A 24747-nucleotide genomic window follows, 5' to 3' on the forward strand; every position below is an offset into this window, starting at 1 on the left:
TTCCTTTTAGGAAGTCAAGGATCCAGTTGCAGAGGGAGGTACAGAGATTATGTGTTTCCAAGTCAGAGTGAACTGTATCAGGGAGTGGAACCTGAAGGTGGTTGTTGCCTGTAGACTTGTCCTTCTTGTGGTGCCCATCTTAGGAGAATCTATGGAGTAGTGTAGGTGAATTACTGACATTCATTTTCAGATGAAATACAACATGAACCAGTGGTAGGGTGTTGGGGTGTAGAAGGTGTGTGTGGGCTAACAAGTAGCTCTTTTGTCCTGGGCAATGTCAAGCTGGAGGGTTGGTGGAGTGTTCCATCACATTCCTGACTTATAGACACAGAGTGAGGAGTGTAGTGGAATCCCAGCTTGTAGACACGGACATACTGGACTCCATGGCCAGTGTGGGTATACTGGTGTCCATGATCAGTGTGGACATACTGGTGTCCATGGCCAGCGTGGGTATACTGAGATCCATGGCCAGTGTGGGTATACTGGTGTCCATGGCCAGTGTGGGTATACTGGTGTCCATGGCCAGTGTGGACCTACTGGACTCCATGGCCAGTGTGGGTATACTGGTGTCCATGATCAGTGTGGACATATTGGGGTCCATGGCCAGTGTGGGTATACTGGTGTCCATGATCAGTGTGGACATATTGGGGTCCATGGCCAGTGTGGGTATACTGGGATCAATGATCAGTGTGGGTATACTGGGATCCATGGCCAGCGTGGGTATAATGGTGTCCATGACCAGTGTGGACATACTGGGGTCCATGGCCAGTGTGGGTATACTGGTGTCCATGGCCAGTGTGGGTATACTGGTGTCCATGATCAGTGTGGGTATACTGGTGTCCATGGCCAGTGTGGACATACTGGGATCAATGATCAGTGTGGGTATACTGGTGTCCATGATCAGTGTGGGTATACTGTGGTCTATGGCCAGTGTGGACATATTGGGGTCCATGGCCAGTGTGGGTATACTGGTGTCCATGAGCAGTGTGGACATACTGAAGCCTGTGATCAGTCCAGTCTGGGTCAGAAGTCGAGGGTCACTGGGAACTAGAGCCCAAGGACTTTCCTCAATGGGAGCAACACCCAATGGGGTCAGTGGAGAGACAGCATGTGTTCAGTGGATCAGAGTTGTTTGTGGGGGTCTCTGGAAGCTGGATGGACCCTGGCACCTTCCTCACCATCTGTACCCAGGTTTCCGCTCATTCCCACCTCTCCCTTGAGGGAGCTCACAGCCAGAAGGAGATCGCAGAGTTCCGCCAAAAGAGCAAAAACAGTTGCCTGTGGGCAGGAGGGAAGGGGTGAGCAGGGTGGGTGGTGAGGACAAGGTGAGATAGGTATGAGTGGTCCAGCTCAGGGAGGGGAGCCAGCTTCAGATCTTTGGAGGTGGGTCCCCTAGAACATGACCCCACTCTGCAGAACCCACTCAGTGAACACAACACTGATGAGATCTCTCAGGCTGGTGGAGCAAAATATCAGGCTGAGAGTGTGCTACCTCGTTGGAGGGACAGCAGTGAAGGAGAACTACTCTGTTGGTAGTTTGGTACTGAGTGAGCACTACTGTGGTCAACATTGAAGGAGAAACACATTGTCGGAGGGACAGTAATCACAATCAGAATCAGAATCCTTTATTATCGCCAAGTATGTGGACACATACAGGGAATTTAATGCTGGTTTCCTTGAGGTCTCACTGTACAGAATCAAAAAGCAAACAAAACAATATTGCAAATAATCGTGAACTATATACAATGAGGTATACCTGTGTATGTACAGGTGGACTTGGTTTATCATAGACTAAAATTCAAGTGTGCATAAGACTGATGGCATACGGAAAGAAACTGTTCTTGTACCTATTTGTCCTGGCATACAGCGATCTAAAGCACCTACCAGAAGGAAGGAATTGGAACAGGTAATAAAGGAACACTGTGCCAAAAGACCACCCAGCGTGGGTGACACTGAGATTAGGGGCATAGTGGTAATGGACAGCGGGAAAGGTCATCAAAGTTTGCAACAGGATCAGGACCAGCTGGGGAAAAGGGCTGAGAGTGGTAGGTGAATTTTAATACAGACAAGTACGAGGTGTTGCACTTTGAGAGAACAAACCAGTGTATGACTTATATGATGAGTGGTGGGACAAGGAGTTCAGTAGAACAGAAGGATCTGGGAATACAGATCCATAATTCCTTGAAATTGGCACCACAGGTACATAGGGCCATAAATATAGCTTTTGGCCTTCAGAAACCAGAGTACTCAGTACAGGAGTTGGGATGTTATATTGAAGATGCCCAAGATGCTAGTGAGACTTAGTTTTGAGTATTGTGTGCAGTTCTGGTCACCTATCTACAGGAAGTGTGTCAATAAGATTGAAGGAGTGCAGAGAAATTCTACAAGGATGTTTCCTTAACTTGAAGACCTCGGTTATGTTAAAACTTCATTCCCAGGAGCGCAAGAGAATGAAGGGAGATTTGATAGAGGTATTCAAAATTATAAGAGAGGATAGCAAGCTGAGGTTGGGTGAGACTGGAACTAAAGGTCATAGGTTAAGGGTGAAAGGTGAAACGTTTAAGGGGAACGTGAGGAGGTATTTCTTCACTCGAAGGGTAGTGGGTGTGTGGAACGAGCTGCCAGAGGAAGTGATGGATGTGGCTTTGATTTCAACGTTTAAGAGAAATTTGGACAGGGTCTGGATGCAGGTCGATGGACTAGACAGAATAATATTTCGGCACAGACTAGATGAGCCGAATGGCCCGTTTCTGTGCTGTAACGTTCTATGAAACTGAAGGAGAGCCACTGTCGTGGGAAGTAGCTGAGGGAGCGCCGCATGGGTGGAGGGGCAGTACTGAGGGAGCGCCGCATGGGTGGAGGGGCAGTACTGAGGGAGCGCCGTAGTCGGGCCAGCTGTTGAGGGACCTGTGCGGCAAGCGGGGGTCACCTGTTTGCTTGATCCAGGCGGTCGGGCGACCGCGGTCCGTTATGGACCGGTTCCAGGGCGCTGGAAATGAAATGGGTGAAATCCTGGCCCCGAGGCGAAATCTGTAGGTGTGGGCGCGGTCTGTGACACTCCCTTCGAGTCGGCACTTCGCTTCCTCAAAGGAGCCTCCCTCCCAAAACTGGGAGTGAGACTGCGGCGAGGCAGAGGGAGAGAGAGAAGAAGAAGAAGAAGCATTCCGACACACTATCTCCCGGCTCCAGTAAGGAAGCGAGCGGCAGGCTACAGCACACCCGAATCGAGGCAGAAGGACGCCAGGTAGGATCTGCGGCCGGGGTCCGGAGATGGACCGTTCTCCCAGCCAACTCCCACTGTCTTCCAGTCCATCCACCCTGGGGTCCCACCCTATCCCAAATATCCACCCGAGATCTCACCCAACCTGTTCAACCATGGGACCCCACAATATCCAACCCTTCCCATCTTTCCCGTCCTGGGGTGCGAACCCGTTCCCCATTCCACAATAACCATCCCATTCCCCCTCACCCATCATCTCGTTCCATCCATTCCACCCCAAGTAGCCCCTTCCCAACCAATTCTGCCCCATCCCATTCCGCACACTCCATCACGTACCCCACTCGCCCCACCAGGCTCGTTGCCAATCGGAGTGTTCATTCGCCAGGAAACGCCCGAGTTAACGCGCGGCGGGGCTGACCCTTCTAACGGAACCTGAGAGACAGGAGACAGCAGGCGCTGGAACCCGGGGCACCACACAGTCTGCAGGGGATTCTCAGCGGGTCAGGCAGCACCCGTGGAAGGAGGTGGACAGTCGAGGTATCCGATGGAGACCCCATCTGCACTGCCCACTCCCCTCCATAGATGCTGCCTGACCTGTTGAGTTCCTCCAATGGCACTGTCTTTTGTAGATCATGGTCTGTTGTTGGGAAGTGTTGGGGGTTGTGATGGGGTTGGTGACCGGCGAGGTATCAAATACCAGAGGACATGCATTAAAGGTGAAAGCGGGTAAGGTTAAGAGAGATGTGTAAATGGGTTGGATGGGGGACGGAGTGTGATGGAAAAGGTGTGAGGGGATGATATCTAATTAAACCTGCTTCAACCACTTCCTCCAACATCCCCTTCCACACACCCACCATTCCCAGTGTGCAAAGATTGCCCCTCAGCTCACTTTAGAAACCTCCCCCCAACCCTCACCCTAAATCTGTGCCTTCCAGTTTTAGATTCACCTACCCTTATCACATCTTAACACCACCATTCATGGGTTTCTGAGATGTTTCTCAGTCTCCACATACAACCCTCCCCAAGAAACCTCTCCAGACCAGTTTCTAAGTTTCTGGACAGGGGGTAGAGTGGGTGAGGTTAGACTGCTCATTCATACAGAGGGGAGCTACAGGGTACAGTAAAGTATTGTGGATGGTCCTCAGTGAAACCAACATCCCTCTGCCCCCCACCCATTCTGCGGGATGCTCTGCTTTGAGATTACTCCAAGCATCCCTTCACTCTCGCCCGTGAGCACCTCTCATAGAGTGTCCATCAAGTTTGCAAAGTTTGTACTGAGCACCTCAAAAGTCCGAGGAGTTTACACCAAGCGGCACAGAAGTCCGAGGAGTTTACACTGAGTGGCTCTCCACTGAAGGGATTTCATCCAATGCCCCTGCACTCTGAGATTATACCGAGCATCCGCTCACACTGTGGAGATGACACCGACAGACCCTGAAGTCTAATGAGGTTACACTAAACCCTCGTTAGCCCAGAGCTGGGGGGGAGGTTGGTAATGGGGCTTCTCACAGACAGTACGACTTTGTGGGAAAGTAAGGAATCAGGAGCATGGAACAGACCCTTCAGCCAACCATATTTCCACCAAACACAATGCCAAATTAAACTAAATCTCTTCTTCCTCTACATGACCAATACACCCTCCATTTCCTGCACTCACTTGTCTCTAGCAGCCTCTGCCATACGTATCTACCTCCACCGTTTCCCTGGCAACCTGCTCCAGGCACCCACTACTCTCGAAAAACTTTGCTCCACACATCTCTCTTAAACTTACCCACTCTCACCTTTAATGCATGTCCTCTGGTATTTGATATCTCTGCTCTGGGTAAAAGATTCTGACTGAGGTTACCTTAACTATGCCTCGCATAATTCTACATACTTTTATCCGCCAGAGGCACTCCACAGAAATTGCCCTCAGTTTGTCCAGCCTCTCCTCATAGCTCCTACCCTCCAATCCAGGCAGCACCCTAATAAACTTCTTCAAAGCCTCCATATCCTGCCTCTGATGAGGCAACCACAACAAACTCAAAATACACCAATGACCAAATAGGTTGGCAGGCATTAGGATAGAGAAGTGGAGAAAATGGACCCGTATGAACCTTGGCTGGACCACACTGAGAAGACCACCCTGTGTACTGGTCTGGCCAGCTCCAGAGAAGGTACAGAGATGAATGCCCAGGAACATCAGGGTGCTGGTGTTCAGGAAAGGGTGTGAACAAGGGCAATGGCTGGAGGTTTGTAAGGTGCTGAACGGCGGATTGAAGAGAAACTCCTCTCCCCAGGAACAGCAAGAGCACGGGGTGGGGAGGGGTAGAGGCGTCCAGGATTGACAAGTAGGCGAGGAAACACCGAGGTAGAGCATGAGTGCCAGCACAGACTGGATGGGCTGAATAACCTGCTTCTGAATCTGTAATCCAAGTGTTGGACTCCTTGTCTGGAGCCTGTGCCTCTAGTAACCCAGCCCAGGGAGACAGCCTCTTGCCAGCCACCCTGCCAGTACCCAATGCCTCAGTCCCTATGACTAAAGGCATCTGTTAGTCTTGCAAGACCATGGATCTGCGCCTGGAAAGTCTTCACTCTCCAGGGCGCAGGCCTGGGCAAGGTTGTATGGAAGACCAGCAGTTGCCCATGCTGCAAGTCTCCCCTCTCCACGACACCAATGTTGTCCAAGGGAAGGGCATTAGGACCCATACAGCTTGGCACCAGCGTCGTCGCAGAGCAATGTGTGGTTAAGTACCTTGCTCAAGGACACAACACGTTCCCTCGGCTGGGGCTCAAACACACGACCTTCAGGTCACTAGTCCAATGCCTTAACCACTTGGCCACGTGCCCACAGTCCCTATGATAGGGGTATTGAAAACCAGAGCGCACAGGCTTAAGAGGAGAGGACAGAGTGTTAAAGGGAACGTGCAGTTGATACCTTTCCTGGCTGGGGGTCTGTCATCTCAAAATGAATGACCATTCAGAACCGTAAAGCGCAGTACTGGCCCTGTGGCTCGTAATGTTGTGCTGACCTATTAACCTTTTAATTTGAGAAGAAATTCCTCAATCAAAGAGTGGTGAGTCTTTGGGCTGTGAGATTCAGCCACGGATTCTATTCAAAACATTTTTAGATGGTGAGGGGTTAGTACTGAAGATCAGCCATATGTTGAATAGGTAAGAAGGGCTGAATGGCCTACTCCTACTGCTAAGAAAACTTCCCATGCTGGGGTATTAGTAAAACCACACTTGAGCAGTTTTGGACCCCTTATCTAAGAAAAGATGTGCTGGCACTGGAGAAGGTCCAAAGGAAATTCATGAAAATGATTCTGGGAATGAAAGTATTTGAGGAGAGTTTGATGGCTCTGGGCCTGTACCCGCTGGAATTTAGAAGAATGGGGGAGGGGTAATCTCATTGAAGCCTAGATAAAGTGGGTATGGAAAGGATGTTTCCATTCGTGGGGGAGTCCAGGACCAGAGAACACAGCCTCAGAATAGAGGGACATCTCTTTAGAACAAAGATGACAAGGAATTTCTTTAGCCAAGGGTGGTGAATCTGCAGAAATCATTGCCACGAACGGCTGTAGAGGCCAACTCATTGGGTATATTTAAAGTGGATGTGAATAGGTTATTGATTAGTCAGAGTGTTAAAGGTTAGAGGGGAAGGCAGGAGAATGGGGTTGAGAGGGATAGTAAATCTGTCAGGATGGAATGGCAGAGCAGAATAGATGGACTGAATAGCCTAATTCTGCTCCTATGTCTCATGGATTCTTTCTAGTGACCCTTTGCTGCACTCCTCACACACTCTGCGCTCTTGCTGAGGCATGGATTCTGGACACTCTGTTCCAGAACTCTGCGTAACAGGAGCAAGACTTGTACTCTAGAGCAGAACAGAGTGGAGAGGAAGTGTGTAAGGAAAGTACGAGAGGGAGTAAAGAGAAGATGAGAGGGGAGAGAGGAACTGAGAGTGGGAGAGAAAACCGAGTGCAGGAGAGTGCAAAAGAATGGAGAGAATGTTACTGGGAAGAGAGTAAGAGTGGAGATGAAGTGAGATAATGTGTGTAGGAGTGAAGCAAAAGAGACTGGGAGTCACGCACAGGAGACAGAGAACCAGATCTAAATGTCTCCATACCTCTCCCTCTGTCTTTCACTATCACCCTCCACTACATTCACTCAACTCCCCATTCTGTAAGACCATAAAATAAAGGATCAAATTAGGCTAGTCTGCCTTTGAATCTGCTCCACCACATAATCGTGGTTGATTTCATTTCAATCCCATTCTCCCACCTTCCTGCAATGATGACCTCCTCAGAGGTCCATGGTAACATTTCATAGATTCACCATCCGTTGACTAAAGTAATCCCTCCTCATCTCAGTTCTCTTTATTCTGAGCCTCTGCTTTTGGATCCTGGACTCTTCCCACTGAAGGAAACATTTTCCCTATGCTCAACCATCCAGGCCTTTCAGTATCTGATGGCTTTCAATGTGAGATTCACCCCACCCCACCACAATCCCTTCTCTAATCCATAAACACTCCCACTCTCTTTACTCCTCCCTCAATCCCTGCTTCCCCTAACACCTGTCTCTCCTCTCCCCCCCCATCCCTCTCATCAGCTCCCTCCCTCTTCCCTGCTCACTCACCCAGCCCTGTCCTCTGTCCCTCTCAGGTGCTGACAGGCCCTGCTGAAACATCCCCTCCCCACTTCAATCACAGTTAATTCCCCAGAGCCTGTGCCAAGGCTGATTCATCTGTCTGCAATGTGAATGGATTGAACCTTGGTTTAACCACCAAATTGTTCTGATGGAGGTTGAGGCCAGGAGCCTTCTCACTCTCTGATCTGTTTACAAAACCTGGGAGGGGCTCAGCATTACAAGACTTTGTGTGGAAAAAAAAGCTTAGACGAAAACTTTTCAAACAATCACAGGCAGGGACAAGGGTTAAACCTCTTCAGGACAATCAACGTGCCCAGGATTTTGATCCCACTGGGAATATCGGCTAAAGGCAGTGAGTGCTGGGATCCAGCACCCTGAAAAATCCCCAGAAGGGGGTCCTGTTTGATTCTGGTGTTGGGTCTGTGTGGAGTCCAACCCTCCACATGTTCCCCCAGGCACCTAACTGGTGAGTTCCACATTATCAGCTGAGAACTCACATTGGCCTCATTCCTCAAAGTTGCTGGTGAACGCAGCAGACCAGGCAGCATCTCTAGGAAGAGGTACAGTCGGCGTTTCGGGCTGAGACCCTTCGTGCTGTCTGGCCTGCTGCATTCACCAGCAACTTTGATGTGTGTTGCTTGAATTTCCAGCATCTGCAGAATTCCTCGTGTTGGCCTCATTCCCCTTGAGGTTGAATAACCATAGGTTCAAACCCAGTGCCACACTGGGTCAATCCACCATAATACTGAGGGCTGCCACACTGGGGGGGGTGGTACTGAGGGGGCACCAAACTGTTTGAAGGGAAGTACTGAGGGAGCGCTGCGCAGTAATAGGGGCAGTACTGAGGGAACGCCGCGCTGTGAGAGGAGAATTGGGGATCTCGCGAGCGTTCTGAGGTGTATTGAGGGTATTGAGATATTACCACTGGACTGCATCGAACTGAAGAACATAATTCACTACAGCTGAAAGTGAACCCCCGATGGACTTGGCTACTCTCAGACCCTTGTCCTGGGCCAGTGTAAATGTGGCACGACTTTTGGCCCGTCCTGCTCAATCAGGCAACGAGTTTCAGACCCCAGCTCTCTGAGGAAGGAAACACTTGCTCATCTCCTGCCTGTCTCTGGTTGATACTCGGGATATCCCTTTCCCTGCTGTTCGCCCTCTCCATACCCCTCAGTACCTGGACACTCCCTTCGGGCTTACTCCCTCCATCATGTCTGATCACTAGCGTCCTCAGTAACACCCTCAGTGTGTCTCCCAGCTCTGGGCGACATGTTAATACCTCTCCCGGTATAATGGACTTCTCTCTCTCCCTCTCTCCACAGCTGATAATGAGATGGAGCTTGTTGGAAGCTACCACAAACTGACCCACGGTGACCACTTAGACTCTGGTAGGTTGACCGGCGTGTTCCTGGCGGTGCAGAGGGAACCTCGTGGGAGGGAGCAAACTAAAGGGGTAATGAGCTAGTGTCCCGTAACGGCCTGGGTGTGGTCGTAAACCACAGCACTCGGTGTGGCTGGCTCAGAGGACACAGACTTTGGACACAGGTGGAGACACAGGGAATGGACACGGGTGGAGACACGGGGAATGGACACAGGTGGAGACACGGGGAATGGACACGGGTGGAGACACGGGGAATGGACACGGGTGGGGACACGGGGAATGGACACGGGTGGAGACACGGGGAATGGACACGGGTGGGGACACGGGGAATGGACACGGGTGGGGACACGGGAAATGGACACGGGTGGAGACACGGGAAATGGACACGGGTGGAGACACAGGGAATGGACACGGGTGGGGACACAGGGAATGGACACAGGTGGGGACACAGGAAATGGACACAGGTGGAGACACAGGGAATGGACATGGGTGGAGACACGGAATGGACACAGGTGGGGGCACAGGAAATGGACACAGGTGGAGACACAGGGAATGGACACTGGGCTCTCTTATCTGCATAACTCCACCCTACCTCTATCTGTCCACAGGAATATTTGAAAGCGAGCACATCAGGAGCAGGAAGGCGGATCGAGGGGGCTTCTTGGACAATGGTGAGTGACGCTGGCCGGGAAGTTGGGTCAGTAAGGAGAAAGGTGCGCTTTGAGGAGACAGAGGAGAAGATGTCCAAGGCATGTTCCCTGGAGGTGGCAAGGACTGAGAATTACATTGAATTTACAATGCTCTCGCAGTGCTTCAGGGAGGATGTACCCCCATGGAGTGGGGGCTGATCTGGGTACTGGGGTGGTCCATATCAAAACTGAATTGAGGAGGAATTTCTTCAGTCAGTATGTCTGGAATTCTCTCCCCTGGAGGGACATGGATGACCAACCTGGGAGCCGCTTCAGGGCCCGCGTTTTGTTGAGTAACCTGGTTGTCATGTTTGTTAGGTGGTACCTAGGTATTTCTCAGACTGAAGTATTTCACCCCATGTCCTTGCTCATCACACTCCAGCCGCTGTCTCTCATCTTCAGCCACCCCTCCATCAGCACCCTCCATCTGTTTTCGTTTCTCTTTTACCTCCCTCTCTCTGTCTGTTTCCGTCCATCATTCAATCCTGCCACTAGCTTCCATCTCCACCCCCCCACCAGACCCTAAACCTCCTCTTCAATCCACCAGACCTTTCTCACACTCCCCTTCCCTCTATACCACCCATCTCCCCTCTCCACTCTCAGTCCTTACGCAAGCTTTCAGCCTGAAATGTCAACAGTTCCTTTCCCCCACAGGTGCTGCTTTTCCACTGAGTTCCTCTGGTGGATTACTTGTTGTTCCAGGTTCCAGCCTGTGCAGTCTCTGGTCACTGCATTTCTCAGACCATGGTCACTGTCAGGTACTAACTCTGCCAACAGCGGTCACCTGGACAATCCAGACCTTGAACCATTGTTAACTCTACACTTCAGTGTCCCCTCCCCAGGTCTCCTTGACGGAGCTCGGCTCCCGTCTCTGTCGACCCACAGCCCTGTACAGCTTCCATTTCCTCCAGCCTTGGCCTCTCTGTTAGCCCTGCCTTCAGTTGCCTGGCCTCAGTAAAAATCGGTGGACAGTGAATGCCCCTGTGAACCTCAGTGGGACAATTCTGGTGCTACGTAAACACAATGTAATGGTAATAGCTCTTCTCTCTTCTCTTGCAGTTATTACTGAGCAGGTGACCACTAAAGTGACTTCCCTACCTCCAAGTAAGTGATCACCAGACCCTGGAATTACTTAAGGATTCTGAATGTGGCGGGGAGTCGCGGTGGGGGTCCACTCTCAGCACTGGGGAATATCATTTCCAGGAATTAGACTCATCTGGAGTAGAGAGCTGGGATCAGTAGTGGTGGTCATGGCCTGGCTTCCCCAGAGCGGGGATGTTCACCAAGTGCACAATGTTCAGTTCCAAAGGAAGCAGCCCGTGCCTAAATGCAGTGAGATGGGCAAACGACTGAATCACAGAATTACTACATAGACAAAGAGGCCCTGACTATGCTGGATCAGCTGAGAGCTCCACTCTGTGCTATTCTGCCTCTGTTTTCCTGAAAACTATTCTTTCGCCAGTTCCTGTTGAATTCCCATCCAGTGCAGAACCTTAATCCTTCTCTCAGATCCTCAAGTAAACCTCCTCCATTCTAAGAACACCTCTAGCTTCTCCAGCCTATCCATGCAACTCAACCCAAATCTCATCTGTATCCTCGCTGAGAACTTCACACCTTTCCCAAACTGCTGTGTACACACTGCCCTGACCTGGACATGTGTCACCAATCCTAAACTCCGGAGATTCTGCAGATGCTGGGAATTCAGAGCAAAGTGCCCGGGCAACTCGGCAGGGCAAGCAGCATCTATGGAGGGAGATGAACAGTCGACATTCGAGGCCGAGAACCTTCATGAGAACTCACCAATCTTTCCTCCTCACCAAGACCAAATGCTGGCCCTCCCAGGAAAGCTGGAGATGCCCCAGCCATTGTCCCAGCTGGCAGTTCACTGCCGAATGGAGATGGGCAGTAAATAGGATCAACTTTATCTACCATATAGAGCCGGCTGGTGGCGCAGTGGCATCAGCACCGGACTTCGGAGCGAAGGCTCCCAAGTTCGAATCCAGCCGGCTCCCTTGCATGCTTTCCATCCGTGCTGGGTTGAGCGTCGAGCTAGCAACTCGACCTCGTAAAAAATAAATTGCCTGCTACAGAAACATCAACACCAAAAAGTTGATGGCCTATGCTCTCTCATGAGTTTAAAAGACAGTTTCCTTTTCCTTTTTATCTGCCGTATACATTCACATGTATTAGGAATTTGCTGTGGTGTGCTGGTGTAACACGCAGCAATGAACAACATCCAACAATTATAAAGAATTATATTTAAATAAAAACAGATCATAAAGTTAGAGGTTAAAGAGAGAATGGAATAAAATGTGCATAGATACCAATGCAAACAGCATTATAAACAGTATTTTAAAGTGTTTACAGTGCAGTGCAGTGATGGGGGTAATAGATAGAGGGGGGTGGGGGGCAACTAGAATGTTTGATCAGATTAATCGCTTGGGGAAAGAAACTTTTAAGATGGTGTGAAGTTTTGTTTTAACAGTCTGATAGCACTTTCCAGAAGGGAGCTCCTGGAACGGGCAACTTGCTGGGCGGGTATTGTCCACCATGATGCTGGGTGGCCATGTCCCGAATACGGATTAAAACCATTCTGTTTGTAATTCCCACAGGAGCCACGTATAGCTCCAGTTCCTTGTCTCGGCGGACGGGAGCAGATGTCATCGGATCGTCCAATAGCTACCTCGTAGGGAGTAAGTGCGTTGTGGGGGCTGGGGAGATGGGGGAAGACTGAGGGAGGAAGTGAAAGGAAGGAGGAGAGAGAGACAGACAGAATGGAGAGGGACAGGACCTGGTGTTTACTGTTCAATGATCAGTGAGCCCTGTGGTCGAGGCAAGGTGGTAAACAGAGGAGGGTTGTAGATGCCTGTGATGGTGGAAGAGGCAGAAACTTTAGAGACTTTTAAAAGATGTTTGGGGTGGGGGGGATCATCAACTCAGACCATGAGAGGCCTGCGTCGGGCATTTTCATGCCTTACAAGGCGCAAATTGGAAGTCTGTGTGGGGCACCACTCCTCGCACAGACTCGAGCAATGTGTGATTAAGTGCCTTGCTCAAGGGCACAAACACGCTGCCATAGCTGAGGCTCGAACTAGCGACCTTGAGATAACTAGACAAACGCCTTAACCACTTGGCCACGTGCCCAACACACAGACGTTTAGGTAGGCACGTAATTGTGAGAAAAATGGATGTTGTGTCAGCAGAAGAGATTAGCTGGCCATTTGATTACTAATTGAATTGGTTTGGTACAACACTGCAGGCCAAAAGGTCTGTTTCTGTGCCATACAATTCTATGTTCTATGAAGTCTGAATGTTGACAGGAGCCCCCGAGTTCTCGAATCTCTACAACTTAACTAGGGAAATCAAAGCTCCAAAGCCTGCAAGTCCGAGTCTGCTGGAGGCTGGAGGCCAAAGTTAGCCAGTCCTGGTGTTGGAGGGCTGTGTCTGTGCATGGTTCAGTAGGAGGAATGGGATTTGTTTTGCTGTTGTTGTTATGTTGTAGGTACGCTATATTGGCACAGGAATGTATGGTGACCCTTACGGGCTGCCCCCAGCACATCCTTGATTGTGTTGGTTGTTAATGCAAACAGGACGTTTCACTGAATGTTTCCATGTACATGGGATCAATAAATTCTGAGGGAGTGCGAGAAGGTGAGGGGAGGGAGGAGAGGACAGTGAATGAGTGAGGAAAGAGAAGGGGAAGAGTGAAGAGGAGAAGGATAGAGTGATAGGGATTGATGGGAATTGAGGAGAGGAGGGTGAGGGGGAGGGATTGATGGGTGGGAGTGAAGACAAGAGTGTTAGGGACGGGAGCGATGGGAATGTAGATAAGGGAAAAGTGAGGGGAGGGAGAGAGTGGATAGTGAGGGTGGAAATGAGAGGGATTTGTGAGGGATAGGAGTGCTGGGAAGGTGGGTGAGAGGGGAGTGAGAGGGGAGAGGGGAGAGCGAGGGGAGGGAGAGTGAGGGTGGAAGGATTGAGTGAGAGGAGGAAGTGAAGGGGATAGTGGGGTAGAAATGAGACAGGATTGTTAGGGATAGGGAGTGATGGTAATGTGGGTGAGGGGAGAGTGAGAGGGAGAAGGGAGAGTGAGGGAAGGGGATAGTGAGGGTGGAAATGAGAGGAATTTGTGAGGGGTAGGGAGTGATTTGAGGGAGAGTGGAGATGAGTAAGGGTGAAAGAGATTGGTTTGAGGAGGGAATAGGGCAAGAGTGCTGGGAGAATGAGAGGGAGAAGGGAGAGTGAGGGAAGGGAGTGAAGGGGATAGTGAGGGTGGAAATGAGAGGAATTTGTGAGGGATAGGGACTGATTTGAGGGAGAGTGGAGATGAGTAAGGGTGAAGGAGATTGGTTTGAGGAGGGAATAGGGCAAGAGCGCTGGGAGAGTGAGGGAGAGAGATGGGAATTAAAGTGAAAAGAGAAACTGTGGGAGCAGCAGAGGGTGAGTGAATGAGTGAGGGAGGAAGGAGAATGAGATGAGGGGAAGGCTGGGATGAGGGAGGAGGAGGGGAGGTTAGTGAGACTGGGAGAGCGAGCGAGAGAGGGGTTTCGGCCTGTCCGTCCATCAAAGTGTTGGGCACCAGTCGGCCGAATGGGCGGCAGGAGCGGGAAAATGCCTTCCACTCTTATCCAATGCCTCGGTTTGTTCCCAACAGCCGGACGAAGCTCCTCCGGGGGATATTCCCGCACACGGTTCCCGAGCTCCTCATACTCAGTCTCACCAGACACCACACTGGAGCGTAAAACTGCCTTCTGCCGGAATGTAGGATACGAGGGTATGTCAGGGACTGGAGGGAGGAGAGGAAACGGGGGAATGGAGAGAGCGAGAGAGTGACTGAAAGAGAGAGAGTGAGTGTGAGTTAGAGAGCGTGCATGGGGGGAGTGTACACGCGAGAGTGTGTGTGGGTGGGAGAGAGAGAGTACATTGGACGGGACTGGGAGAGTACGTGAATGTGTTGAGGGAGACGTGTGTGTGTGGGAGAAAGAGCATCGGACGGGGTTGGGAAAGTATGAGAGGGGAGGTGTGTGTGTGAGAGAGAGGGGAAGGGAGAGAGCATTGGATGGGCCTGGGGTATCTCCGAGACTCTGAACGATTTACTGAATCGAATTTTTTTTTGCAGGAAGTTCCAGTGGGAATTCATCCCCCGAACTCACCAGAAAAGACTTCAGTAAGGATATTAAAACTTCAATATTATTCACACAGACCAAATGGCCAGGCGTGGGACAGGGATCTCATGCCACCCACCACCAAAGGCAGGAGGAACTGAGCTAAAGACCCCAGGATGTTAGAATGGGGACCAGATTGTCCATCTGTCCTGGATCCAGCTTCCGACCATCAGGGATCAGGGGCCTGATCTGTCTATTGCCCAAACCTCTCCACTCCCCCACCCCCCAAGACACTTGTCACATACAGTTACTCCACCACAACATCCCTGGGGGGAGGATAATGCTAAAGGTTCACCACGTGCTGAGAAGAAATCTCCCCCTGCCCCTCCTTTCTCTCCATCTGAAACTAGCCTCACCCCAGCCTATCACTGGTTCTAGATACCCCCACTGGGAGAGCCATCTCTCAACCCACCTTTACAATCACCCCGAGCTTTGCTTTGTGTATAACTCAGTATTGTCACTACCTGGGAGAGTGTGGAGAGAGTTTCACACTGGGTCTGACCCCAGAAGTGTGTGATGGACGGTGTAGAGGGAGCTTCACTCTGTGTCTGACCCCAGGAGTGTGTGATGGGACAGTGTGGAGGGAGTTTCACTCTGTGTCTGACCCCAGGAGTGTGTGATGGGACAGCGTGGAGAGAGTTTCACATTGTGTCTGACCCCAGGAGTGTGTGATGGACGGTGTAGAGGGAGTTTCACTCTGTGTCTGACCCCAGGAATGTGTGATGGGACAGCGTGGAGAGAGTTTTACATTGTGTCTGACCCCAGGAGTGTGTGATGGACGGTGTAGAAGGAGCTTCACTCTGTGTCTGACCCCAGGAGTGTGTGATGGGATTGCGTGGAGGGAGCTTCACTCTGTGTCTGACCCCAGGAGTGTGTGATGGGACGGTGTGGAGGGAGCTTCACTCTGTGTCTGACCCCAGGAGTGTGTGATGGGATGGTGTGGAGGGAGCTTCACTCTGTGTCTGACCCCAGGAGTGTGTGATGGGACGGTGTGGAGGGAGCTTCACTCTGTGTCTGACCCCAGGAGTGTGTGATGGGATGGTGTGGAGGGAGCTTCACTCTGTGTCTGACCCCAAGAGTGTGTGACAATGCTGATTAAGATTATTCCAGTCTCTTTGTACCAACTTTGTTATTGAGTTTATAATTTTGAAAATTAATAAAAAGATTTTAAAAGAAAAGGAGTGTGTGACAGGTCAGTGTGGAGGGAGCTTCACTCTGTGTCTGACCCCGGGAGTGTGTGATGAGGTGGTGTGGAGGGAGAATCACTCTGTGTTCGACCCTGGAAGTGTTTGATGGGATGGAGTTGAGGGAGATTCACCCTGTGCCTGATCCCGGGACGGTGTGGGAGGAGAGATGATCTGCTGTACGGCGAATAGTAATATATCGTTGCTGATTTTATTTTGTCAGGTACCAGGGGCAGGAGTCAGAGTCGAGGTACGGTAACACATGCTTGAGAGAACAGAGTGAATGATCCCGGGAGTGCGTGACCCAGCAGCAAGTCCGCGGTGCTGAGCCCCCCGACCCGTCCCCGACCCATCCCCGACCCGTCCCCGTCCCCGGGTCCGCCGGACTTTGCAAGACCCTGCTCCGACCGGCCGGAGGGTTACACCAGCGCAGTGTAACACCGTTTTACTAGTCTCAGGGGGCGGCACTGACAGAGGGAGGGATGGTAGTAAAGGGAAGAGGAGGGGCGGTAATGGAGGAGGAGCGGTAGTGAGGGAGGGTTATGAGGTAGTATAGCACCTTAGGTGGGTCAGTTACTGATCCCCGGATGAGGTGTTGAGTCTTTCCCGCTCCTCTGCGACTCTGCCTGCTCCGCCAGAGATTTGGACCCGGACCACCGGACCCCCCCCCCCATCCTGTTCCTGTTCGGGGGACCCAGCTGTTGCCTCCTCCGGTGTTCCTCGCCCTAGTTTACCGTCCGCGATCCTTTGACCGTCGACCCTGCCCTCACCCCTTACCCCTTACCCTGGCTGACCGTTGGTAACCGGCCGCGACTACCCGTAGTGGTGGGACTGGCAGTGAGTGTATTCGGGGTTCCGTGTAAGTGTCGCGTACTGATGTGGGACAGTAAGCGTAACCGAGGTGGCGGGGGAAGAGAGGCTTTCCATGGGCTGCAGGGTGTGTGAGAGAATTCTCCGTGGGCTGGGGAGGAGTCGCTTCGTGGGGCGGGGGAGAGTGCCTGTTGTGAGCCGCTGTCTAACGAGACCCTCTGCGTTTCAGAGAGCGCGATCCGAGCCCGGCTGCAGAGCGCATCGCCCAACGGACGCTGTAAGTTCCCTCCGCTTCAGGTGACCCCAGATCGATGGGGAAGGGTAGAGAGGAGGGCAGGTGGGTCGGGGAACCTCACATCTCCTCAACTCTGGCCTCTCACCCGCGATCTCCGGCCCAGGAGGGGGCTTAGGCGCACTGCCGGGAAGGGGGTGTGGTGGGTGGGGTGAATGCTGATTACAGCGTCGGGTCGATTCTCACACACGGTTGATAAAAATCGGAAATAATGGGGGGAAGGGAGAGAAGCACAGTGTGAAAAGGGAGGGGTAATGGGGCGAAAATAGAGCAAAGGGGAAGTGAGAGCGAGGGATGAGTGTGTGGGGAGAAGGAGGGAATGAGGGAGAAAAGTTGAAGGACGGGATCGAGAAAGAGGCGGGAAAACGAAGAGAGAAGGCCCCTGTATTCGTTCACCCAGAGATCGGACGCCTTGATAAGTTGCCCCTAACCCACCCGTCGCTCAACACTCTATCTCAGTGTCTCTGGGCTTTAGATCTCTGGCGTTGCCCTCAGCCGTGTCCCTGGGTTTTAGATAACTGGTGTTGCCCTCAGCAGTGTCCCTGGGTTCTAGATAACTGGTGTTGCCCTCAGCCGTGTCCCTGGGTTCTAGATCTGTGGTGTCGCCCTCAGCAGTGTCCCTGGGTTCTAGATAACTGGTGTTGCCCTCAGCAGTGTCCCTGGGTTCTAGATCTGTGGTGTCGCCCTCAGCAGTGTCCCTGGGTTCTAGATCTCTGATGTTGTCCTCAACAGTGCCCTTTGGTTCTATTTCTCTGGTGTTACACGAGGGTGGGGGTGTCCCTGGGTTCTAGACCTCTGATGTTGCCCTCAGCAGTCCCTGAGTCTGAATCCTAGATCTCTGGAGTTGCCCTCAATATTGTCCATGTTTCCAGATCTCGGGGGTTGCCCTCAGCAGCGTCCCAGAGTTCTAGACCTCTGGTGTTCCCCTCAGCAGCATCCCAGGGTTCTAGACCTCTGGTGTCTGCTCTCAGCAGTGTCCTTGGGTTCCAGATTATGTCGTTACACGGGGGGGGGTGGGGTGGTCCCTGGGTTCTGGCTGTTTGGAGTTACAAACAAAGGTGCCACGGTTTGTGACCTCTCCTTTTACCCTGTGCCCAGGGACAGAGCTAGAAGACGTGAAGAGATTGCTGAAGGGGAGTCGATCAGCCAGCACCAGCCCTCCGCGGTCAGCCCCCAACACCCTGCCCTATCCCAAAAAGGCCGTCGTAGAGACGAAGATAGTGAGCGCCAGCTCCCAGTCAGGTAAGGGAGCGTCTATCAATCGCGTTTCGTCTTCAACCACCGTAGGGAGCGTCTGTCAAACAAGCGTCAATCACGAGGGTTGGGTGAGGGGGTGTCTGTTAACCACTTCAGGAGCGTCTGTCAGTCGACAGTGACGGGAGGGGAGATAAAACCTTAGGAGTATTTCGCAATCACAGAGCAAAGACTTCTAGCTTTGGAGATTTACATCAAAGAATATTTGATATTTGGGGGGCAGGGGGTTCCTGATGATGGATGCTGCTTTCCTGCGACAATGCTCCGTGTCGATGTGCTCAGTGATGGGGAGGGCTTTACCTGTGATGGACCTGGCCATATCCACTACTTTTTGTAGGATCTTACATTCAACGATATTGGTGTTTCTATAGAGGCTGTGATGTAGCTAGTTAATATAGTCTCCACTACAAATCTATAGAAGTTTGCCAAAGTTTTAGGCGTCGTGCCAAAGCTATGCAAATTCCTAAGGAAGTAGAGGCTTTTTCGTAATTTCACTTACGTGCAGGACCCGGGACAGATCCTCAGAAATGTTAACTGAGGAATTTAAAGTAGCTGACCCTCTCCACTTCTGATCACCCATGAGAACTGGCTCTTGGACCTCCGGTTTCCTCATCTTGAAGACAAAAATCAGCTCCTCTGTCTTTCTGAGATTGGATGAGAGATTTTTGTTGTGGCACCATTCAGCCAGTTTTTCAATCTCCCTCCCATATGATAGATTGTCATCACTTTCTCTCCTTCCCTCTTTCCCCCTCCTTCCTTCTTTCCCCCTCTCCCTCCCTCTCTCCCCCTCTCCCTCCCTCTCTCCCCTCTCCCTCCCACTCTCCCCCTCTCCCTCCCACTCTCCCCCTCTCCCTCCCACTCTCTTCCTCCCTCCTTCGCTCTTCCCCTTAACTCTTTCCCCCTTAACTCTTTCCCCTTAACTCTTTCCCCTTCACTCTTTCCCCTTCGCTCTTTCCCCTTCCTTCTCTCTTTCCCCTTCTCTCTTCCCCCTTCTCTCTTTCCCTTCTCCCTTTCCCCTTCTTCTTTCTTTCCCCTTCTCTTTTCCCTCTTCTCTCTTTCCCCTCCCTCATTTCCTCTTTCCCTCTCCCCTTCTCTCCCCCCTCTCTCCCTTTCCTTGCTCTCACTTTCTCCCCCTCTCTCAGGGTGGTTGTGAGAGTCTCGGTGGGTGAGGGTGAGGATTAATGTTTGGACTTTTGGCCTGGGGTGTCCCCTCAGTGAAGGAGGCAGGGTGTGGACAAGGCGACAGCGGGTTTAGAGAGGGAGAGAGAGAGAGTGGGGAGATTTTCAAAGGACCGAGGCACTGGGTGTCAAAAACGTGATGCTAGGAATACCTTTGCCATCAAAAAGAAAAGGGGCTGCCGGCCCAGGAGCTGCAGATGGACGAGCTGTAACTACAATGTTCGGGGGGAGTCAAAGCCGAGGCTGAGTTTATTGTCCTCTGCGCAGTTGCTGCGAGGAATGGACTTGCTGCAGCTTCACAGACGCGTGGCACTAGATCATCTAAACCAGGTATTTGTACATTTCAGATGGAGACGAGGAAAAATGTCTTCACATTTTTGGATATCTCGGCCCCAGTTGTGGAGTCATGGGATCAACTCACATTGAGATTGATTGATCTTTGCACGGGGATGGGGGGTCAGATTAGACAAGATCTTAGGTGATTGGTTGCTTAGGTCAGGTTTGAAAGGCCAAATGGTTTCCTCCTTGCTGTGCCTGCTGCCGCCCGCCCTCAGTGCCGACTGCAAATCACGGAGCACCTCCCTCTTTGCTTTTCCACAGTGTCTGGACGATACGACACCGCACTCCTGGACCCGGCTTTGCCCAGCTTCACCTGGACGTCGACGGTGCCTCCGCTGGGCTCCAGAGTGGGACTGACAGAGTACCGAAACAACCTGTCCACCACCGGTACACAGGTGTTAACCACATCGGGGTCCTCCGCTGTCATAGGTGGGTACACACTGCCAGCCACAGCAGGGGTCCCAGCTCAGTGACTGTACTGACGCCGTAGTAACATAGTGGTCAGCACAATGCTTTACAGAGTCATCGATAAGGATTGAGATCCATCGCTGTCGGTACGTCCTCCCCGTGACCTCATGGACTTCCTCCCACACTCCAAGGACGTATGCTTAGAGTTAGCACTGATAAGTTGTGGGCATGCTACATTGGTGCCGTAAGCACGGTGACAATGGCAGGCAGCTCACAGCCCATCCTCCGCCTGTGTTAGCTGCTGATGCAAAAAATGCACTAAAAACATAAAACCAATCTTGAGTTGTTCACGTTTCATGAGACCGTAAGGCACATCGGCACAGATGGAGGACTGACTGGCTGATCGGCAGAGAACATAGAATCAGGATTCAACCAGCAGTCAGCAGGTCGAGCGGTATTTTTGGAGTGAAGCGGTTAGCGTAATGCTTTACGGAGCCAGCTGTAAACTCTGGGTATAATTCCGGCCTGTGAGGACATTTGTACGTTCTCCCCGTGACTATGGGCGTCTCCTCTGGGCGCTCCAGTTTCGTCCCACACCCCAAAGACATACAGGTTAGGGTAAGTAAGTTGCGGGCACACTCCGTCGGCACTGGAAGCGTGGCGACACTTGTGGGCTGCCCCCAGCTCACCCTCGGACTGTGGTGGTCTTTGACGCAGACGATGCATTCTGCTGCATGCTTTGGTTCTTTAGTGTACACGTGACAAACCCGACCTTAAAATGTCAACGTTAGACATAGGAGCACAATTAAGCCTTTCTTCTGCCTCTCCTTTTCATGTTGAAACTCTCCACTTGACCCACCTCCAGCAGGTTGCACGTTGCGCCAGATTCCAGCTTCTGCAGCCTCCGGTGTCTCTGGAAGATTAGGGTTAATAGGTCACTTCCAGACAGGCGATCAGTAACTAAAAGGCTGTCACAACTATGTTATTATTCTATGTTCCTTCATTCTTCAGTAACAATGACAGACAAAGGAATTAGGGGTTGCTGATACAAAGGGAGGTAGGAAAACCAGCTTTCAGGAGGACGCAGGAGCTCTGCAAAGGGATTATGGATAGGTGAAGTGAATGGGTAAAGCTGTGACAGAGAGTGTGTGTGTGAGAGAGGGCTGTGAGCCCCTCTACTGTGGAGGACGAATGTATGGGAGATGCAGATTGCTTTGGTAAAGAGGGACTGGGTTCCTTGCACACAGTATATTGATCGCTACAGTGCAGATGCAACAGGTGATCAGGGCGGGCAAAGAAACCCTGGCTTTAAATATGACGGTATAACCTGCTCAAGGTGTTTTACAGTCTATTGTGTTGAAATATTTATGGGTGCTCAGTGTTGAAAAGATTTTCTTTGGGCAGTGGCCTGGAATGGAGACTGCTATCCACACCCTCTGTGCTCCAATTGTGTGCAGAGATTTCCCTCCACACCCCGGGCCCTGGGAGGGAGTGGGCTGTGTCTGTCAGGATTTCCAGCAGCTCAGGCTCTGCTGAACCGGCTGCGTTTGGCCAGTCTCACTAATTCTGATCTCCTCTGCTCTCTCGTCAGCGCACGGACTCCAGAACAACAAAGCGACTGTCCCGGCGACGTCGAGTGTGGCGCTGACTACCTCAACCGGTGAGTCTGACACAGCCATCGCGCAGTTACCCCAGACACAGTCAGACGGAGCTCAGGACAGATCCTGCTCCCGACGGTCGCACAGTCACCAGTTCTTGAAGTATTACAGTAATAGAGGGGTCAGCTGTCCCAGACACACACACACACACACGGACATCAAGTACTGCAGGCAGATCTTCAACTCAGTGAGAGATGATCTTTGTTCTGCCTGAAACTTATTGGTCTGCCGGCACGTTGAGATGTCCGTGGAGGAAGGGTGCTGACCGGCACGTCCCAGGCTGCAGGAGAGTGCGCTGAAGTTTGGTGCAGCCACTGCAAGGGTACCGGGACGGGGTGGGGGGGTCGGTGGTGAAGGACTACAGTGTAGGGGTCTTCTGCTACTGGGCATGGGGGGACCGGGTTTGATGAGGAAGACCCTCAGTTATTATAGTGGTGTACCACCTCGGGAGTGGGGGTGTGGAACATGAGTGGCAACCGATCTATTGGTTTTAAAGAATGGAATGATCACTATTTAACACCTTGTTTATGAATTTAAGAATGAAAAGGGATTGATCAGAGTATTCTTTGAAATATTTCTTTTTATTTTGATATACAATGGGGCGAGCGGTGGGAGGCAGGTTATGCCAATGTGATCTATTGGGTTTGGGGAGATGGAGTAATTTAGTCAGTATAATTCAAGGATTTAAATGTGGAGAGATAATCTAAGGGTTATTTGGTTAAAGGATAGTTAATTGAAATAGGAAAGGGTATAGACCAATGAGAGGATAAAACCCCTGATCCAGGTGGATTGAATCAAGGGTCACTCTGTTCACTGCAAACCTTCCCTTTATATATGACCTCCCGAAATGCTACTGCTTGCCCTTTCTCAGATTAAACATCATCTGCTCCATTTCTCCACCCATGTCACAGCTGGTCTATATCCTCCTTCAACGACCTTGCTCACCATCCACAACTCCAACCATTCCCGTGCTGTCTGCATCCCCTCACTGTCCACAACTCCAACCATTCCCGTGCTGTCTGCATCCCCTCACCGTCCACAACTCCAACCATTCCCGTGCTGTCTGCATCCCCTCACTGTCCACAACTCCAACCATTCCCGTGCTGTCTGCATCCCCTCACCGTCCACAACTCCAACCATTCCCGTGCTGTCTGCATCCCCTCGCTGTCCACAACTCCAACCATTCCCGTGCTGTCTGCATCCCCTCACTGTCCACAACTCCAACCATTCCCGTGCTGTCTGCATCCCCTCACTGTCCACAACAACCATTCCCGTGCTGTCTGCATCCCCTCACTGTCCACAACTCCAACCATTCCCGTGCTGTCTGCATCCCCTCACTGTCCACAACAACCATTCCCGTGCTGTCTGCATCCCCTCACTGTCCACAACAACCATTCCCGTGCTGTCTGCATCCCCTCACCATCCACAACTCCAACCATTCCCGTGCTGTCTGCATCCCCTCACTGTCCACAACTCCAACCATTCCCGTGCTGTCTGCATCCCCTCACCGTCCACAACTCCAACCATTCCCGTGCTGTCTGCATCCCCTCACCGTCCACAACTCCAACCATTCCCGTGCTGTCTGCATCCCCTCGCTGTCCACAACTCCAACCATTCCCGTGCTGTCTGCATCCCCTCGCTGTCCACAACTCCAACCATTCCCGTGCTGTCTGCATCCCCTCACTGTCCACAACAACCATTCCCGTGCTGTCTGCATCCCCTCACTGTCCACAACTCCAACCATTCCCGTGCTGTCTGCATCCCCTCACTGTCCACAACTCCAACCATTCCCGTGCTGTCTGCATCCCCTCACCGTCCACAACTCCAACCATTCCCGTGCTGTCTGCATCCCCTCACTGTCCACAACAACCATTCCCGTGCTGTCTGCATCCCCTCACTGTCCACAACTCCAACCATTCCCGTGCTGTCTGCATCCCCTCACCGTCCACAACTCCAACCATTCCCGTGCTGTCTGCATCCCCTCGCTGTCCACAACTCCAACCATTCCCGTGCTGTCTGCATCCCCTCGCTGTCCACAACTCCAACCATTCCCGTGCTGTCTGCATTCCCTCACCGTCCACAACTCCAACTATTCCCGTGCTGTCTGCATCCCCTCACTGTCCACAACTCCAACCATTCCCATGCTGTCTGCATCCCCTCACCGTCCACAACTCCAACCACTCCCGTGCTGTCTGCATCCCCTCGCTGATCTTACTCTGGTGCAGCCCCCCACACTTGAATTGCAGTGTGTCTCCAACCAGCTGCCCTCTCCATGCTGCAGTCCCCGAGGTCATGAGGCCAGAGGTCAGGCTGCAGCCACTGGGTGGCCTTTAGTCATGGACCAGGAATGGGCAGTGGGGAGAGGACCGTTGTTACTTGGACTGAATCTGTTTTCTACTCCTTTCTCACTCTGACAGTCCAGGGAGTTCAGAACAATTTGGTATCCAACACCGGTACACTCAGTTGCTCCTCACAGACCCTCGGCACTCAACCCCAAGGTGAGTAGTGGGAAACCTCACTTCCTATCACCCGATCA

The 24747-nt window shown here is 51.8% G+C and overlaps 1 protein-coding gene across 2 annotated transcripts in view; it reads left to right on the plus strand.

Moving 5' to 3' along the window:
• Positions 1-3114: 3114 nt before the first annotated feature.
• col17a1a (collagen, type XVII, alpha 1a) overlaps positions 3115-24747 on the plus strand; it is a 78461-nt gene continuing 56828 nt past the window's right edge. For both annotated transcript variants that reach the window (XM_063071438.1, XM_063071439.1), the window contains exons 1-13: positions 3115-3244; positions 9175-9240; positions 9842-9904; positions 10982-11026; positions 12535-12615; positions 14577-14696; positions 15042-15089; positions 16495-16521; positions 17311-17358; positions 18472-18615; positions 20407-20574; positions 22145-22213; positions 24629-24709. In XM_063071438.1, coding sequence (XP_062927508.1) covers positions 9186-9240; positions 9842-9904; positions 10982-11026; positions 12535-12615; positions 14577-14696; positions 15042-15089; positions 16495-16521; positions 17311-17358; positions 18472-18615; positions 20407-20574; positions 22145-22213; positions 24629-24709 — 949 coding nt within the window. In that variant the 5' untranslated portion in view covers positions 3115-3244; positions 9175-9185. The remainder of the gene's footprint in view (positions 3245-9174; positions 9241-9841; positions 9905-10981; positions 11027-12534; positions 12616-14576; positions 14697-15041; positions 15090-16494; positions 16522-17310; positions 17359-18471; positions 18616-20406; positions 20575-22144; positions 22214-24628; positions 24710-24747) is intronic.

The sequence above is a fragment of the Mobula hypostoma genome, chromosome 19 (assembly GCF_963921235.1).
Source record: "Mobula hypostoma chromosome 19, sMobHyp1.1, whole genome shotgun sequence".
NCBI classification, from domain to species: domain Eukaryota; kingdom Metazoa; phylum Chordata; class Chondrichthyes; order Myliobatiformes; family Myliobatidae; genus Mobula; species Mobula hypostoma.